The sequence below is a fragment of the Brettanomyces bruxellensis genome, chromosome 9, assembly GCF_011074885.1.
Source record: "Brettanomyces bruxellensis chromosome 9, complete sequence".
Lineage (NCBI taxonomy): Eukaryota > Fungi > Ascomycota > Pichiomycetes > Pichiales > Pichiaceae > Brettanomyces > Brettanomyces bruxellensis.
The window spans coordinates 3,643,802-3,660,903 of NC_054690.1; the positions used below are offsets into that span (position 1 = coordinate 3,643,802).

General features: G+C 36.3%; 5 protein-coding genes and 1 non-coding gene across 6 annotated transcripts; 4 read left to right on the forward strand and 2 right to left on the reverse strand.

Annotated features, from left to right (window-relative positions):
- Positions 1-255: 255 nt before the first annotated feature.
- On the forward strand, positions 256-1,548 carry BRETT_003391 (uncharacterized protein; the record flags this gene model as incomplete). Its single annotated transcript, XM_041281901.1, has 1 exon — positions 256-1,548. One exon carries the CDS (start codon positions 256-258, stop codon positions 1,546-1,548), a length of 1,293 nt encoding a protein of 430 aa, XP_041139692.1.
- A 712-nt stretch (positions 1,549-2,260) lies between these two features.
- BRETT_003392 (uncharacterized protein) lies at positions 2,261-3,784 on the forward strand (the record flags this gene model as incomplete). The annotated part of the gene is made up of 1 exon (XM_041281902.1): positions 2,261-3,784. The coding sequence occupies one exon, from the start codon at positions 2,261-2,263 to the stop codon at positions 3,782-3,784; it is 1,524 nt and encodes a 507-aa protein (XP_041139693.1).
- Positions 3,785-4,075: 291 nt separating this feature from the next.
- BRETT_003393 (uncharacterized protein) lies at positions 4,076-7,429 on the forward strand (the record flags this gene model as incomplete). The annotated part of the gene is made up of 1 exon (XM_041281903.1): positions 4,076-7,429. The coding sequence occupies one exon, from the start codon at positions 4,076-4,078 to the stop codon at positions 7,427-7,429; it is 3,354 nt and encodes a 1,117-aa protein (XP_041139694.1).
- A 434-nt stretch (positions 7,430-7,863) lies between these two features.
- Positions 7,864-7,936, reverse strand: BRETT_003394. The gene has a single exon. It is a non-coding gene; the product is annotated as a tRNA-Val (tRNA).
- A 4,903-nt stretch (positions 7,937-12,839) lies between these two features.
- On the forward strand, positions 12,840-14,141 carry LYS21_2 (homocitrate synthase lys21; the record flags this gene model as incomplete). Its single annotated transcript, XM_041281904.1, has 1 exon — positions 12,840-14,141. One exon carries the CDS (start codon positions 12,840-12,842, stop codon positions 14,139-14,141), a length of 1,302 nt encoding a protein of 433 aa, XP_041139695.1.
- Positions 14,142-14,492: 351 nt separating this feature from the next.
- BRETT_003396 (uncharacterized protein) lies at positions 14,493-16,409 on the reverse strand (the record flags this gene model as incomplete). Its single annotated transcript, XM_041281905.1, has 1 exon — positions 14,493-16,409. One exon carries the CDS (start codon positions 16,407-16,409, stop codon positions 14,493-14,495), a length of 1,917 nt encoding a protein of 638 aa, XP_041139696.1.
- Positions 16,410-17,102: the final 693 nt, after the last annotated feature.

The window sequence follows — 17,102 nt, forward strand, 5'->3', positions numbered from 1 at the left end:
ATACCTTCTGAAATTAAGCTCTGTTTTTTATTGGGCAAACCTTCGAATTTCTCTCATAGTCTTGTTATCAACTTATACTTTTTTGAGAATTGTGCGTTTTGTTCAAGATCAAGGCAGTGCACATCTGCAAAAAAATATTTTCCCTTAATAAAAAAAAGAGGTGAAAAGTTTCACTTTAAGTTATTACAAGAATCTTTAGATTATTTGGACATTTATAAAATATTTAAAACTTGTATAGCACAAATACATCGAATAATGGTTAAAAAGTGGATTGATAAGAAAAAGGCATATAATTTTGCGGTGGTGCATAGATCGCGTGAGGATCCGCTTTATTATGATAATGATGCAAATGATGCAGTTCTTGTGCCGATAAATAATACCAACAAGAAGAGATCAAAGAAAAATATTCGTTTGGAGAATAAAACGGAATTAGAAGAGGAAGTTTTAAAGAGTGAAAAGAATGTTAGGTCGAATGAGGGTGAGGCAGCTTTTTTTGGCATACCTTTCGATGATTCTAAGTATGATTATATGAAACATTTGAAGCCTATAAAGCCATCTGTGAACAGTGTTTTCATCCCAAAAAATGCCACTACTGTTAATAAAAATAGTGAAGGACAGTTCAAACTTAAATTACCACAAGAGACCCTCCCATCAAAAGAAGTCAAATATGATTACCAGAGACAGCAAGGAATTCCTGATGAAATTAGTGGTTTTAAGCCTGACCTTAATGCAGATGTTCGAGAGGCTTTGACGGCTCTGGAGGATGATGCCTATCTTGATGACACGCAGGATCAAGATGACACCGATGTTTTTGGTATTCTCTTAAATGGAAAGAAGCAAGAAAGTTTGACGCTTGATCAATATAACAAGCTTGAAGAGAAAGAGATGCAAGAAAAGACAGACGAATGGGATTTAGATGATTTCAACGAAGATTCCGGTGTACAAGGAGAAGTTTCACAAGGAGATAACTTTGATTGGGAAAAAGATTTCAAAAAGTTTAAACAAGTGCAGACAAGTGGGAAAGTTGGTAATGGCTGGAACACTGATGACGAATTTGATAGTGATGAAGGTGTAGAAAGTGAGGAGCAGGATGTCGTTGGTGAGCTTCCGAACATACTAAATAAAGAAAGCAGGTCCAAAAGCAAGAAGGTCAAAAGAAAGAAAGGTGCGATGACGGACACATCATCCTATTCAATGTCATCTTCGGCGCTTTGTAGGACTGAACAGTTGAGTATTATAGATGATCGTTTCGATGTGATGAAGAAGAAATATGACCGGAATGATAATGATGAAGAAGGTGAAGAGCAACCTTTTGATTTCAAAAATGAGCGTTCTGACTTTGCGTCCATGGTGGATGACTTTTTGGACAATTATGAACAGAAAGGTAAGAGGATAGTGAAGAAGGACAAAGAAGTGGAGAAGATTAGAAATGCAGCCGATACTGTTTCCAAAAGTAAGCTTGCACAACGTCGGCGGAGGCAGAAGGAAAAGAGAGGTGTCTTTTCTCTTAAAGGATTAAGTAATGATATGGGAAACTTGAAAATATGAGCTAAGGGTTTGAGGATTAATTTATTATACCCGAGACGGAATAAAATTGCATTGTGTGCAAAATAAATGCTTTGTTTTTGTAAAGTGATACAAACCTATTTCAATTTGGTATCATAAGTAACTTTCAGGATGATCCTATATTTTGTTATTCCAAAACATCATTGGGTGTAAAGCTAATTCTTTACAGAGAACTGATTTGTTAGAAGTTAAAAACCAAAGAAGTTATCATATAAGATAAAGGAAAGCAAAATATGATGGGAATTTTTCACACCAATAAATGCCCATATTCTTGTTCTTTTAAGAAAATTTAGATACCGATTAGACGCGATATAATGTTTTAGATGTTCTCAACCAATACATTACATATATTTTTCATTACGTAGTCTACCTAAGAAAGTTTTAATAAACTCCTGTTCCTTTTTAAAAAAAAGTATTTATACTTGGAGCATTGGATCGTGACAGCATTATAAGTTTTGTACTTATAATTACCAATATAAAATGTACAACCTATTTAAGTTTATGTTTCTACAATATCATGAAATCCTTAAAAGAGAAGTCTGTTTTGAGAAAACAGGAACGGCTGTAAGGAACAAAAAAGAGTGCCGACTGAAAAATTTTTATTCTGATTAACTATTTCATGTTCTTCACTTCTACTTTAACCAGGTAATCGTACTGTGAAAATACGTTTAAAAACAGAGGTCGTGAACTAATTATGAGCAGTCGAAAGCAAACTTTGGGGGAGAAGATTACAGATGAGCTGAATAAGCCCAAAAATAAAGATATCGACATAGAGGATGTTGGATTTAATGACAAGGTCAATGGTTTGACTAGTGAATCTTCTGGTGAAGAGGATGGATCAGAAAATGAAGAACTAGAGACACAACATTATGTAAAGGTGTCCAAAAGTAGGCTACATACAAATCGGGTCAAACTTGGACCAAAGTATAGCGGGGAACATGCATCAAGATCGGAGATCTTTGGATCTGATGATGAAATGCAAGATAGCAATAATTCAACATCGGACGATGATATTTTGGCGGATGTTACAGATTCATCCGAAGATGAGCAAACAGAGAGTGTTAACAAAGAAGAAGAAAATGATGAGCAGTTGGAGGCAAGTGATAATGAAGGAGATGACAATGAAAAATACAAGAGAGAACAACTTAGCCGCATTTTAAATAAAGAGAAGAAGCTCACATTGAGTCGACTTTCGATTTCAGTGAAGCAGGATGCTTTGAAAGGATACATGATTTTGCAGCAGAGGGGAATTTTTGATAAAGTGTTAGATGCCAGGATAAAGTTTCAGAAAGCTTTGACCTGCAGTAATGGTCTTCCTATAAATATGGATGCCTATACAAAATACAGAACGGAATATAGTGATTCCAAGTTAGAAGATACGAAAACACAATTGGAAGACTTGATACGAAAGATAGAGCTAGCAAGGGCCAAGTTGCTTGCCAAGGACAAAATGGGAGATACAGTTTTAGCTGATACATTAGAAAATCACTCGTTGAAGGAATCGCATACAAATTTGGAAAATGTGTTAAATCCATACAGAAAAAAGGTATTAATGAAGTGGTCCAAAAGAGTTCAGAATGCTTCAGGTGCAACGGCTTTAAATGCTGGAAAATTCAGGACTATCAACCAGAATGTCTACACACAGCTCGAAAATACGCTTCAGGATACTGATAGATTAATAAGAAGAACAAGGGTCAATAGAAGACAGATTCAACCTCTTGGATATGAATTGTTCAAAAAGACTAATGAGAAGGAAATAAACGATGATAGAAGTGAAGATTCCGAGTCTGATGATGAAACTGAAAAATATGAAAGTAATATCGATAAGTCATTGCAGGAAAATCCATTCATATTTGATGATGATGACTTTTATAGGGTTCTCTTGAACGATTTTGTGGATAAAAAGATTTCGGATAAAGAAGCAGCGTCATCCGCCGCTATAGTTACGTTATCAAAAAATAAAGTTCATAAAAACTATGAGCGTATGGCCACCAAAGGAAGAAAAATGAAGTATACAGTTCAGGAACAACTGAGAAACTTTGAAGCACCAAAAGCCAATTCATATGCCTGGAATGATGATCAGATTGATCAATTATTTGCTTCATTGCTAGGACAGAAGGTGAATATATCGGAGTCTGAATCCGAAAATTCGGATGATGAAAATTCAGATGAAGAGAGAACTGCCCTAAAGGATTCATCTGTTAAATTGTTTGGTTGATATATATTGTATCTCATATAATCTTTAGACTTATAAAGCACATGTTATTTCCCGTATAATTAATTATAGATAATGTATATGTATAAATTTCCCTTGCGGTAACCGCATATATATTTTTTTATTTGGATGGCTTCTCTCTTTTTTTTTGCTTCAACTTTGTACATCCTTGGATAGCGAAATTATTAATACATCGTTGGCTTAGATCATAAAATGAGTCGGCTCAAATAATACACCTGTTTCTTAAACGAAGTGCACAAAGCCTGCTTGTTATGTTCAATTATTTAAGCAATAATGGACTCTGGTAATGATGCAAAGGAAAATGGTGATAAAACCATAAAGGAAAGTAAGGAGACACAAAGTCAGAGTATCATTAAAAATCAAAATGACGTCACAGGTGATAAACTAAAACTCGAGAATAGTGGAAGGGGGAATTTCAGTGGTCAATCAAACCGGATAGTATTAATTGATGATGATCAAGTGGGTGATAACAGTAAAGACTTATCAAAAGAAAAAAGTTGTTCTCAGATAGAGGAACTTAACATCGAAGATCACGATCGCTTACCTTCGACTAATAGTTCACAAAAAATCAAGGGTAAAGATGCAGATGTTGATGTGATTGTAAAAGATGACTCGGATTTTACCGAGAATGATGCGACATTTGAACACACTAGTGGTTCACCAAAAGGTAACCCACATGCTGTCAGTATCAGCCGTGGTCCCTATAAGTTGGCAGATTTGATAAGTAACATAAAGGTCCAAAGCGCTGACATTCAGAAATCAGCTGATACCTTTATTACATGTGTCGAAGCATGGGATTCCAATTTTTATGTTGGGACAAGTGCTGGTGAACTCATCCACATGTACAAGGTTGGAGATTGTAATGGTGCTGAGAGCGAAGCTGATAGTCAAGAGAAATGTGGTTACATTCAGCTCTCCCGGCAGAAATGTGCAGATGGCAAAATACGACCAATTAGGAAAATTATTTTGCTATCTGAGATAGGTAAAATGCTAGTTCTTTGTGGTAGTACTGTTTCTGCATATACTTTACCTGAATTGTCTCCTGATAGCATAGGCAAAGTTGGAGGCGTCTCTGATATTACTGTGGATTGGGATCAGGTGATTCTTGATTCAAAAGGTCGGAATTACATAACTAAAATTGATCACATTGCAGGTGATGTGTTCGTGAAAGTAACGTTACTTACCAGCAAGTACATTAGATTGATTAGAATATTTAATGACAGTATCAGACTTTACAAGGATGTGAATTATCCCGATTCCATAGTTGGTATTCAGAAGTCTGCTTCCACAATAGTAGCGTCCCCAACTAATTATGACCTTGTTGATATGGATCATTCACAAAAAGTACAATTGTTTTCAACATCAACACCATCTGACGATGAGCAAACGGAAGATGATCCTGGATACAATCATATGACTCCAATAATCCTACCTGTTGGAAAAGACGAGTTTCTTTTGGTTTGCGGCGGACATACTGCAAATGATCCAGCTGCTGGTGTGATAGTAAACAGCTCTGGAGACGTCACGAGGGGAACAATTACTTGGATGTCTTATCCAACTTCAGTTGCTGTTGATTATCCGTATATTTTAGCAACATTTCCTGGAGGGTTCATTGCTGTTCATTCATTGCATAATCAGAAGCTTGTTCAAACTATTAGATTTGATGGGAATATATCATTAAAAGTTAAATCTGTTTGCAGGAATTTCGAAATTAAAGATCGGAATTTGGTAAAGGCGTTAACGAGGCATTCAATAAAAACGCAAATAACCCCTGAAGAAATTGAAAAAACTGCTATAGAGTCGGATCGGGCGGAAAGTAATCTTAGCAGAAGTTCTTGTTTGCTGTATGATATTCACGGGCATTTTGTAAAAGTGTTTCAAAGATTACCGAGGCCCTTCAGATGGATCGGATTATATTCCGATGCAACTGAAGTATCATTTGACCAGGTGTTTGAGGAGTTAATGGATGAATTGAAGGAAGCTACAAATGGAAATCATTCGACAGAGTGGCAATTCCTCGTTACTTTATTAGTTTTATTCACCATGAAGTTCCATAAGTTTGATGATACCTTTAACCTATTGATAAACAATATTAAATATGTTGATCCCAGATTAATTATTTATATTCATGCTGGGAAGAATTATAAACAAATATTTGGTTCTATTTGGGTCTCTGATGGACTGTTAGAATTTGTTGATGATTTAAGAAATCAGTATACTTCGTTAACAGAGCAAGATAATTCAAGGGAATTTATTCGTTTATATGCCAATACGTGTCTAGCTTCTAAGGAAAGCTTTGAGAAAGTGGAAATCAAAGCAATAGCGAAGACAATTGAAATATATCTTTTGAATATAGGTTTGGATCAAAAAGAGGATTTAAATTCTGTGCTCATGTCAATACATTATAGTTCCACGGAGGTAATTGAGACTCTTTTATTTAAAAAGAGTTATTACTATTTGTCGAGATTTTATGCATACCAAGAGAACTTTCAGCAATGTTTGTATTATTGGAAAGGACTCATTACAGGTGATTTTTATGATGAGAATTATATGAAACACTATAAGAGTTTAGATGAGTCTTTAACCTCTTTGGTTGAATATATGCTCCAAAATTGTTCACAAAAGGAGACTGTGGTTGAGACGTATACTAATTGGTTGTTAGGGCAATTTCCCGCTTTTGGATTTAAAATTTTGATTGATAAAAGAGTGGACAACGTTGAATTTAATGAAGTCAATGTTCTTCATTTGTTAGAATCTAAGCATTCGGATCTCATGATTCAATATCTAGAATATATTGTGAATCAGAAAAACAAGCGGCAATTTATTGGAGATCTCACCCTAGCTATTTGGTCGGAGATGTTGCACTTGCTTGATAATAATAAAGTCATAGATGAACTAACAGCGATGGTATCCTCATATATGGCACTCTCAATTCCTAAAATAACGTTTTCCAAATTTTGGAACTTAAGAAAGGAAAAGTCTGTACAATCTGAGTTTGTTATTCTTCACGATAAATTATATTTCTATCTCTCTTTCATTACTCAGGCTACAGTCTCCATACTGAATAGAGTTCTTGTTCTTAATGTTTGTGAGCGGGACATCAGAGATCAGAAAATTGAAAATATCCTCCCTTTGATATGCTTAATGATACAGTTTAAAGGTAATCAGGATGAGGCCGTTGTCGATATTTTATGTGAAATAGAGGATTACAATGCCGCGGATATTTATGCTTCAACTGGTGAATTACCTTATCTCTCTGATGAGACAAAAATACAAAAATGTGAGCCGTGCTGGGTGGAGAAGCACGAAAAATCGCAAAAGCTTCTTCTCATTTTATTCGACAGATATCTTCACTTAAAGAACCCTCAACTTATAGATTCATTCTTAAGTCATCATAGCCTTTTTGAAAATGATATAAAAGGCACTCCTGATGATATATTCACAGTATTAGACAAATTTAGTGGAATCCTTCGTAGAATCCCTGATGACTTTCCTCTCATGGAAGTACAAAATTTTATATCGCGCAGTCTTTTAAAATTCCAGGAGTACAATAATAGTCTTTTAATTTCAAAGGTCTTGGTCAGATCAGATGATACAATAGCAAAGAAAATCAAGAAAAGTTTATAGGAAGATAATAGCTTCCCCATTCTGACTAATGTGAACACCTTAATTATTGGGGTACTCAAATTTCCTTAGAAAGCATATGAATATAATTTTATAAAGATAAAGGCAAAAGTTTCGAGCAGGAGTATAGTAAAAGTATATGCATTCCAAGATTAATTTCTATGCGATCCACATTATAGGAGGAAATGGCGATGATTGCATTATCCATGCTAAACTTAAATGGCTTAAATAGTATTAATTTTAATACTGGTAATCTTCGTGTATGATCATCTAAAAGTCTTGTTTGCTTGTAATCTTGCGTCTTTGATCTTCAATAAAGTTAGCGTGAAAATAAATCGAACTTAATTCAGATGGTATTTATCCACGAATCCACCACTTTCGAGCGAAAAAAAAAATTATCCGTCAAGAAGAAAAAAAAAAAAAATTAAAGTTGATATTAGTCGATGCGAGGTTCGAACTCGCGACCTTCCCCGTGTGAAGGAGACGTCGTAACCACTAGACCAAACGACTAATTCGAAAAAAAGATGTTCAATCTTTTTTTTAGATTAAACTATTGCTTAAACGAGGTTTAATTCTTATTTATTTTTTGATTTTAAACGTTGTGTATTACGAGATATCAAATTCTTATTATCACAGAGCAACGAAGTTTTAAATATAAGGTATGTCGTTGTTATAGCATCCATTTCAGAGTTAAAAGAGACCTTATGAGTTTGTCAGAGTATATATGTCAGAGTATATAAATTCCGTGTGACATTTGTATCTGCTTAATTGCTCACATATCTCTGTGCCGTAGCACTACCGAGCGCGCAGATGCCCAAGGTTATGAACGGGATTGGCCATTTAGTTCGGATATAGAAAAGACTTCTGTTGCATAGAATGACCCCCATAACAAAATAGGGTCCTTACGAACACGTTTGTAATCCAGCGAGAACCCGAAGGTTACTCTTGGTTTCAGCTGAAGGATCACTTCAAGATGGATTTCCTTATATGAATATGTATTGCAAATTACACAATAAAGTCGTCCTCTCTTCTAAGAGACACATAGTATATAAGGAAAAAGTAGTACATACATATAAGAGATATTTTTCCGCAGAAGTGGAATAGGTCATTCTCAGTCGAAAGTAGATTAGGGAGAAATTTATTTCACAGAAAAAATTTCCCCGCGAATTATTTCTTATATCTGTCTGAACATTAATTTGATCCACATATTATAAATCAAATATCAGTTGAACATTTATGCGTTATTAACATATAAAACATTATTATAACTCATAGGTTCCGACAGAGTTACTCCCGGGCTTTAGCTATCAAACTCCCTCTTTAATAGAACTAATAAAAACCTAGCAGTCGGGGAGATTCAGACAATTGTAAGGTCGGTTACCTAAGTGGATGGATATAAATGCACCAAGTGGTCTGTGTGATAATGTTAATGCCTTTAACATTCTAACAATTGTGTATGTGTGTCGGACATATGAGAATATTACCTAGTATTAGGCAATCTATTATTATATGCCATTAGATTTATTTGTTTTGAGATCTGAACTTATTCTAAAATAACGAAGATTTAGAATAATATCTAATAGAGACAATCCTGGATAAAATGCACTAACTGTGTATGTTAGGGAATCAGCAGAAAAATAATTATGGGCGATCATAATTCTGTTTCTGAGAATTAAATCTTTTTTTTTATATTATGTATGACTACCTCACTTTATTCTCCTTTTTATTTTTACTTTACTTTATCTCTTTTTATATAACTTGTTTCTTCTACGAAGGGACGAGACCCGATAGTCTATTTTGCAATACAAGTAGTTCGACTCCACTTTGATGGTAACAGAGTAAAGGAAGTAAATTCATTTTCTTCTATGGTGACACATACACAATTGTTAGAATGTTAAAGGCATTAACATTATCACACAGACCACTTGGTACATTTATATCCATCCACTTAGGTAACCGACCTTACAATTGTCTGAATCTCCCCGACTGCTAGGTTCTTATTAGTTCTATTAAAGAAGGAGTTTGATAGCTAAAGCCCGGGAGTAACTCATAAGGTCTCTCTTAACTCCGACAATGTGTCACCATAGAAGAAAATGAATTTACTTCCTTTACTTTTAGCTCTTTGTCAGTAATAGGCCAGTTTAGCCCGAACTTACTCAACTTAGAAGAACGGTAGGCAACTGGGTACCAGATAGAATCGCGCAGTTGCCAAAGCGCAGCACCAACAGCAGTGTTACTAGCATCTGTTGTGATCTTAGTAGGAAGGCCGCTTTGAAAAGGATGAAGAGTCATAAATTTTAATTCAATGTCCTGGAGTTCTTCGAAGGCATACTGACATTCGGGGGTCCAACGGAAACGTGCGTCCTTTTTGAGGAGCGGTGTGAGCGGAATGGATATCAAGCTGAGGTTGGGCACAAACGCCGAAATATAAGCTAAATGGCCAAGGAAGCTCTGGACGTCTTTCTTCGATTGGGGTCGAGGGATTGACCGAATCGTCTTCAAAGTAGAGTCGGACGGTGTAATTTCAATACCGTGGTCAGTTGTGAGGAACTGATGACCTACACAAGTGACAGACTTTTGGAAAAGATGACACTTATCAGGGTTAAGATGAAGAAGATTTTGAGAGAGAAGGAAAAAAAATTGTGAGAGATGTCTCTCGTGTTGCTCTATAGTCGAAATAAAAATGAGTATGTCGTCAAGATAACTGCGAGTGAAAGATGAACAGGGCGCCAAGAGAGATGTAAGGAATCGACAAAAAATTTCAAGGGCATTACTTAGGCGGAAAGGGAACACTTGCCAACAGTAGTATCCATGTGGGGTCTTGAAAGTAGTGAGTGACTGAGTCGAAGGATCCAAACGAAGATGATGATAAGCTTGGTGAAGATCAAGCGTAGAGAAGATAGAACCGGTGATCTCACGAGATAAAGTCTGAAAACTGTCAATTGAGGCAGGGAGGGAAACGGTAATTGAGTTAAGTTAACGATAATCAAGAACCATACGTGGCTTTGCACCATGCCTAGTGATGAAGGGAACAGAATATAATAAGGTGGGAGAAACGGAAACTATGAAGTCAACAGTGAGTAACTTGTTAACATCTTCGCGCATAAACGCTGTGTCTTGTGCAGAAAGTGATCTGGTGGGCCTAGAGTGCCAGTGTGACTTGTCCGGGTAGAACCTCCATGTAATAATTTACTTAATTGGTTTAAGTGTGTGACGCCGATTACTTTATGATGTTTTTGTTATAACTAGTATTGAGTGTTTTTAAGGCTAAAGAAAGGAAAAGTATAAAAGTAAAAAGAACTAAGTAAGAAGGTAAAATGGGGGAATGCACATGTTTAAATACCTTTGATCCTTATGAGCGAGGTTTTCTTGGGCATAAACAAGGCAGGGCAGGTTTATGTAGACGCGACTCTCGACGCATCTATTACATGAAGTTTTATTTCCCATACAAAGTATATTACCAACGGTTATAAAGAAAGCAAAGCTTTGCACGCTTTTATTATACTGAAGGATGGAGTACGTAGAAGCTCATTTACATTGTAGATAAGAGCCAAATAAAGCAAACCCCTATTTGTGATTAAGCAATTTAAAATATATGCAATTTTTTCAAAGGAACATTGCTAAATACTGAATATAAAAATTGAGGAAACAAATTAATTAAAATTAAACCGATTGACGACATTAAGAAGGTAGTTAGTCCACATATTTTCAAGAAGAAAAGCACTGTTTACAAATCAATATCATGCAAATCATTTTCAAGATTACATACCTTTTTGTCCTATAAGTAATGATAAAAAAATCCCTTGACCTCTGTGTGCCACACGATGTGTATTCTTTTTAAATCAGAATAAATCCTTTTTATGGCAACATAAAATCATGGAAGATCTTGTTAACATAATAAAGTCAACTTAGATTACTAATCAAAAAACTTATCAAAATGATTTCGTGTTGTTACATGGAATCTTCAAAAAAAAACATTGGCTTAATGTTATATAGTAAAAAGTAAAGAAAATGTACCATGTAATCTAGTGTATGTGGAAGCCAAGGAAGGCCATATGATTCTCGAAGTGCTCCCATATTACCTACAGCAAATTTATTCAAAAACCTTTTTAAGGAATACGTGAAAAGCGAAGATATTTTTCGACTCGTCAATCGACAATTGGTAGACGTTTTTTTTCTCCATCGATATAGCTGAAGTGCTGGGGGAAGTGATCTAATGAAGAGCGAGGAAAAACGTGGACAAAAAATATATATATATACAAAAAAAAAACGCATTGTCATCACTTAGGGGAAAAAAGGTCATGTGTGTTATGTACAGTCTTTTAACGATCTTTACAGGAATAAACGCAGGGAAAAATTCATGAAGATGCTAGGAATTAAAGCTCGCCAAAATTATAGAATAAAAAACGAGGTGTACAATTTTGAATCCAGGGATTTAGCCAGCTTTGAAGAACACATTTTCCAAAGTCGACGGGTTGGACGGAGTTAAAGTTGGGCTTAAAATTCCATGTTGCGAGGTCATTTGAAAGAGGTCGTGCGGGAATTGGTGGGAAAAAAGAAAAATAATAACTGAAGTGAAAAAAAAAAATGCTTTGGCAACTTGATTGACCAGTAAAAGAACTTTTTGCGGTGGAGAGACGCCGACTTGGCTGAATTAGGAAAACAGTACGGAGAATTATATTGATGAAAATTTAAAATTAAAATCATCGCGATTTATTAGTCAAAGCGGGCCGAAATAATAGAAAATGAGAGAGGTCAAAGGGGCCGATAAGATTAGTTTACAAGTCGATCGACGAAGCACACAAATGACATATCAAAGCAGTTAAAACCCCCAAAGCCCCAAATAAAAGATTCTAAAGTTTCGGGGCATTTTTTCTGAACATGTTCATATATATATTTAGTATATCAAAAGGGGGGAAGGTTCTTAACTTTGTGCCCAAAGTACCAATAAGTAAAATTCATGTCTAACAACCAAAGCCAAATTTAGAGTCTCCCGCGATTGACTCATTGAAAAAGTGCACAAAAATTTTTCGGAATTGTTTTTGTGTTCTTTAAAGCCGCTTCTCCAGGACCACGATAAAGCAAATCAGGCGTGGAGGAAAAAGTGTGACCCATTCTTGAAAACTAAGGGAAATTCGGAAAATTTTTTTCTTTGATAATATGATCTAAGCAAGTGTGTATATATATATATACATGCCATTTTCTTTTTTCTCAATCCCAATATCAATCTTCAGCCCGTGCTCTGACCAACCATTTAGAATTTCCTTTTTGGAGTTTTGCTAGTTGATTACAGGCGAACAATTCGTTGGGTATAAAATCATTTTATCTTACTTTGTATTGATTACATTCTTCGGATTAAGGATAAAGAAAAGCCAAATTTAATCTTGTTAACTATAGTTGAAAATCATTAACGATGAGTATTAATAATAAGAACCCATATGGACCAAATCCTAGCGATTTTCTGTCGAATGTGAATAGCTTTGAAATTATAGACACTACTCTTCGGGAAGGTGAGCAATTTGCGAATGCATTTTACACCTTGGACTCTAAGGTTAAGATTGCCAAGGCACTCAGTGATTTCGGCGTTGATTACATAGAGCTGACTTCGCCTGTGGCCTCGCCACAGTCCAAGATTGAATTAGAAACAGTCTGCAAGTTGGGCTTGAAGTGTAAGGTGTTAACTCATATTAGATGCAATATTAACGATGCCAAGGTGGCTGTTGCATGTGGTGTGGATGGTGTGAATGTTTTTATTGGTACTTCACAGTTTATGAAGAGGTATTCTCATGGTAAGGATATGTCATTTATTACGAACGCTGCTATTCAAGTTATAGAATTTGTCAAGTCTAAGGGTCTTGAAATCAGATTCAGTACGGAGGATTCATTCAGATCGGATATGGTTGATTTGTTGAATATATATACCACTGTCGATAAGATTGGCGTGAACCGTATTGGAATTGCTGATACAGTTGGAGGTGCTAATCCAAGACAAGTTTACGATCTCGTGCGTACAATTAAATCTTGCGTGAGTTGCGATATCGAAACTCATTTTCATAACGACACTGGCTGCGCAATCGCCAACGCTTACACAGCCTTGGAGGCTGGTTCAAAGTTCATAGATACGACTGTTTTAGGTATCGGTGAAAGAAACGGTATTGTTGCTCTTGGAGGTTTCATGGCTAGAATGGTTGTTTCTGCTCCTGATTATGTCAAGTCCAAGTATAAGCTCACAAAGCTCCGTGAATTGGAGACCTTGGTTGCCGAAACTGTTAAGGTGAATATTCCATTCAACAACCCTATTACTGGATTCTGTGCTTTCACACATAAGGCCGGTGTGCATGCAAAGGCTATTCTTGCTAACCCTGCCACCTATGAGATCATCAATCCAGCAGACTTTGGCCTTTCCAGATATATACACTTTGCTAGTAGGCTGACTGGATGGAATGCTATTAAAGCAAGAGTGGAACAATTGAATTTGGACTTGGCTGATGATCAGATCAAGGAGGTTACCAAAAAGATCAAGAGCATGGGAGATGTGCGACCATTAAACATTGAGGATGTTGATTCCATCATTAAGGATTATCATTCAGATTCTAAGAAGATTGAACTTGCGAAGAAGGAACAGGAGGAACATCGTGAAGCTCTGGAAAATCTGGCCGGAGATGATAAGGCAGAAGATGAACCAGAACAAAAGAGGCGCAGAGTCGAAAACTAGGTGGGAATGAAAAACAATGCAAAACAAAAAATGTATATATAATATGATTCCTCTTGGTTGCTTTTATACACAGACATGTCAAAGCTATATAACGGTTTAATTTTTATTTGATTCATTCAAGATCCTTCGGGCTGGTTAGTTGATTAAATGTATTGTAACAGGCAAAAAGGTAGTAGTAATAGATAGTAATACATTCTCTCCTTTTTTTTTGCTTCGTGGATTGAACCGCCACAGGCTGGCGTATAGGCAGTGATAAAAAATAAGGAGAGAGAAAGAAAGATAGATCAGCAGAATAAAACAAATGTATAAGGCTGGGTAGTCAATGCTAACAGCAAGATGAACAAAAAAAATTTAGTCACCATTTTCCGAAGATGGAGCTTCATCTGACTTCGGTCTCGTATGTATTTTAGCATATTCATGGCAATATTCGATACCTGATCGAAGCATGCAATCTTCAACTCTTTTTGTACGCTCTTCGATTTCTCCATTTATATCCCTTGAACTTAAAACAAGTTTGGTATGCTTATAAAACCCAAGAACATAGTTTAACACGTGCCTCAAAAACACCACCTGGACGTTTTCATCGGCTTCACTCAAGGTTAATGCCATGTAATCGTCATATTTGGGAATCTCTTTGGCAGACGGGTCGAAAGGCTGAATATCCTGTGGGAGTTCATCAGAGATATGCCAAAACGAGATCTCGTTCGCATTTAACACGTTGTTGCCGTCATCACAGTATGTAGAGGTCAAATCATCCCATGACATAACATCTTTTCCAAAGTCTATACTACTTGAAAGTAGATCAATTCTAAAAGAGTTTTCCTGCCTCACAAGAACCATTATGTTTGGTCTGTACAACATGGCGCCACAGCCACATTCATCAATATGGGTTTTCACGAATCCCACCCATATTTCAAGTGGGTAATCTGGGTCCAGAATTCCATCTCTTCGAAGCATTCTTTGGACTATCTTTCTAGGAATAGACCTTAAACTTGTGGCACCACGAACAGATGTAAGTAATCCACCTCTATCAATGTCTGTCTTCTTGCCATTCTGTTGTACGATATCGCAATAACCAGTGTCTAAATCACACTTAAAAATTTTTAATGGATCTAAGGCGTAGAACATGTACATCCAGCCTCTGGAACCTGGAGGAGGAGGCGGTGATATATTGCTGAAGAATGGTGTCCAATTTTTTTCGAATGGGTAATCCCCCATAAGAGATGTGCGCAACATTAAAGTCTCTTTCTTGTGCCCTGGTTTGGTATGACGTAGTGGAAATGTTGCGTACATAGTTCTTCTTCCTCGAAGATCCTGATTGAACACGGCAACGGGCTCATGAACATCACCCGTGCTCTTATATAAAATTCTCGGATCTTCTGGCCCTAACAAATCGGATCTGCTCTCGACATCAAGATTTATGTCTAAAATATTTGGAAATTTAATTGATATGCCATCCAAAATAGTTTCGTTCTTTGTTCTTTCGTAGTTGACAACTGCACTCTTGAGTTCTTTGTCATCAATATCAACATATCTCAAACGGCGACCTTTAATCTCCTTCCAATTTGGATCAAACAACTGCAAACGAATGAACGAAACCAACGGAATCTTATTCGGGGAGTAAACAATCCTACTCATCATAAGGTGATATTTCTGATCAGGGAGCCAGACAGATGAGCCTGTAAATCGATACCAATCTGTTAGCGAGGAAAAGTCGTAGCTGTCAAGATCGGCGTCTTCCCCAGCTATTATTGATCCGTATCCAGTCTTACGTAAATACTGATTGAGGGACTCAAAATCATCATCTAACAAACGGGAGTCCGTATATTCTAACTGGGAGTCTGCATCTTCTGGAACGTATTCAATATCACCACATGTTAAATCCAAGAAATAATTCTCATCATTGCTCAATTCATGTGTACCATAGAAAGACTTCAATTTCATAGAACTGTACCTGGATTCCAAAATGGTTTTTGAAAGGCAGGGATCATTCTTAAATTCCTTTTCTATCCGATATTTTTCTCTCTGCTTAGGGTCCTCATTACCATCGTCCTTTGATGGTGCATCATCAGAACTTTTATCTTCTTCAACATCAACTTCCTTAGCTGCGGATTTACTATTTTTTTTTTCTGACTTTGCCTTGTCGGCCTGATATAGTTTATCCAAAAATATGTCCGTTTCATCCTTTATGCTCAAAGAAGTTTTAGATACCGTATCAGATATCGTGATCTCCAGAGGGGAAGAAACAATTTGTATCTTAACAAGCATTATGTAAACAAACATTACAACAACTGCAGCGAGCACATACTTGCTCTCTTTGGCTCGAAGCCGAAGTGCCCCGTGAAGGAGCCGTTGTATGTTCAACATCGACATCTTTTTGGATCAAAGCCAGGCAAATGTAGACGAATCTTCACTGGAATACCAAAATAATAACCACAAAGAGAATGGATCAATGCAAATGGGACAAGGATACACGGGTATTGATCCGTGGAAAGAAATCGTATGTCACAATGCAGGCTTTTTGTAAAAGAAATAGTTCAAATTGACGCAGTTAAATCGAAAGTATCTAAAGATGAGGCTGCCGAGATACTAATATAATGAAAACCCGCAAAAATAGAAATAAAACGGAACTAAGAAAATTATAGGATTTCTTAATAATTGCATTGCAATCGCAAGCCTGGACGCGACCACAGATAAATATAATAAACATTTAATTAGTACGGGGCCCAGAATGGATTGTTCAACGGCACGAAAAAAAAGGAGAATTGAAATTTGCAGAAACAGACACGTTGCCGGTTATTGCAGATAACACATAATTTTCAGTTCGTCTATAAAGGGTAAAATGAAAAGAAGCAGGCAAGCACGAGGGTGATTTTTAACATTATTCAAATATAATAATGGAATTGGTTTCCATCTGGCCTAGGACGTAAATCTTTTAAGATTATTTGATAGTTGCTACTA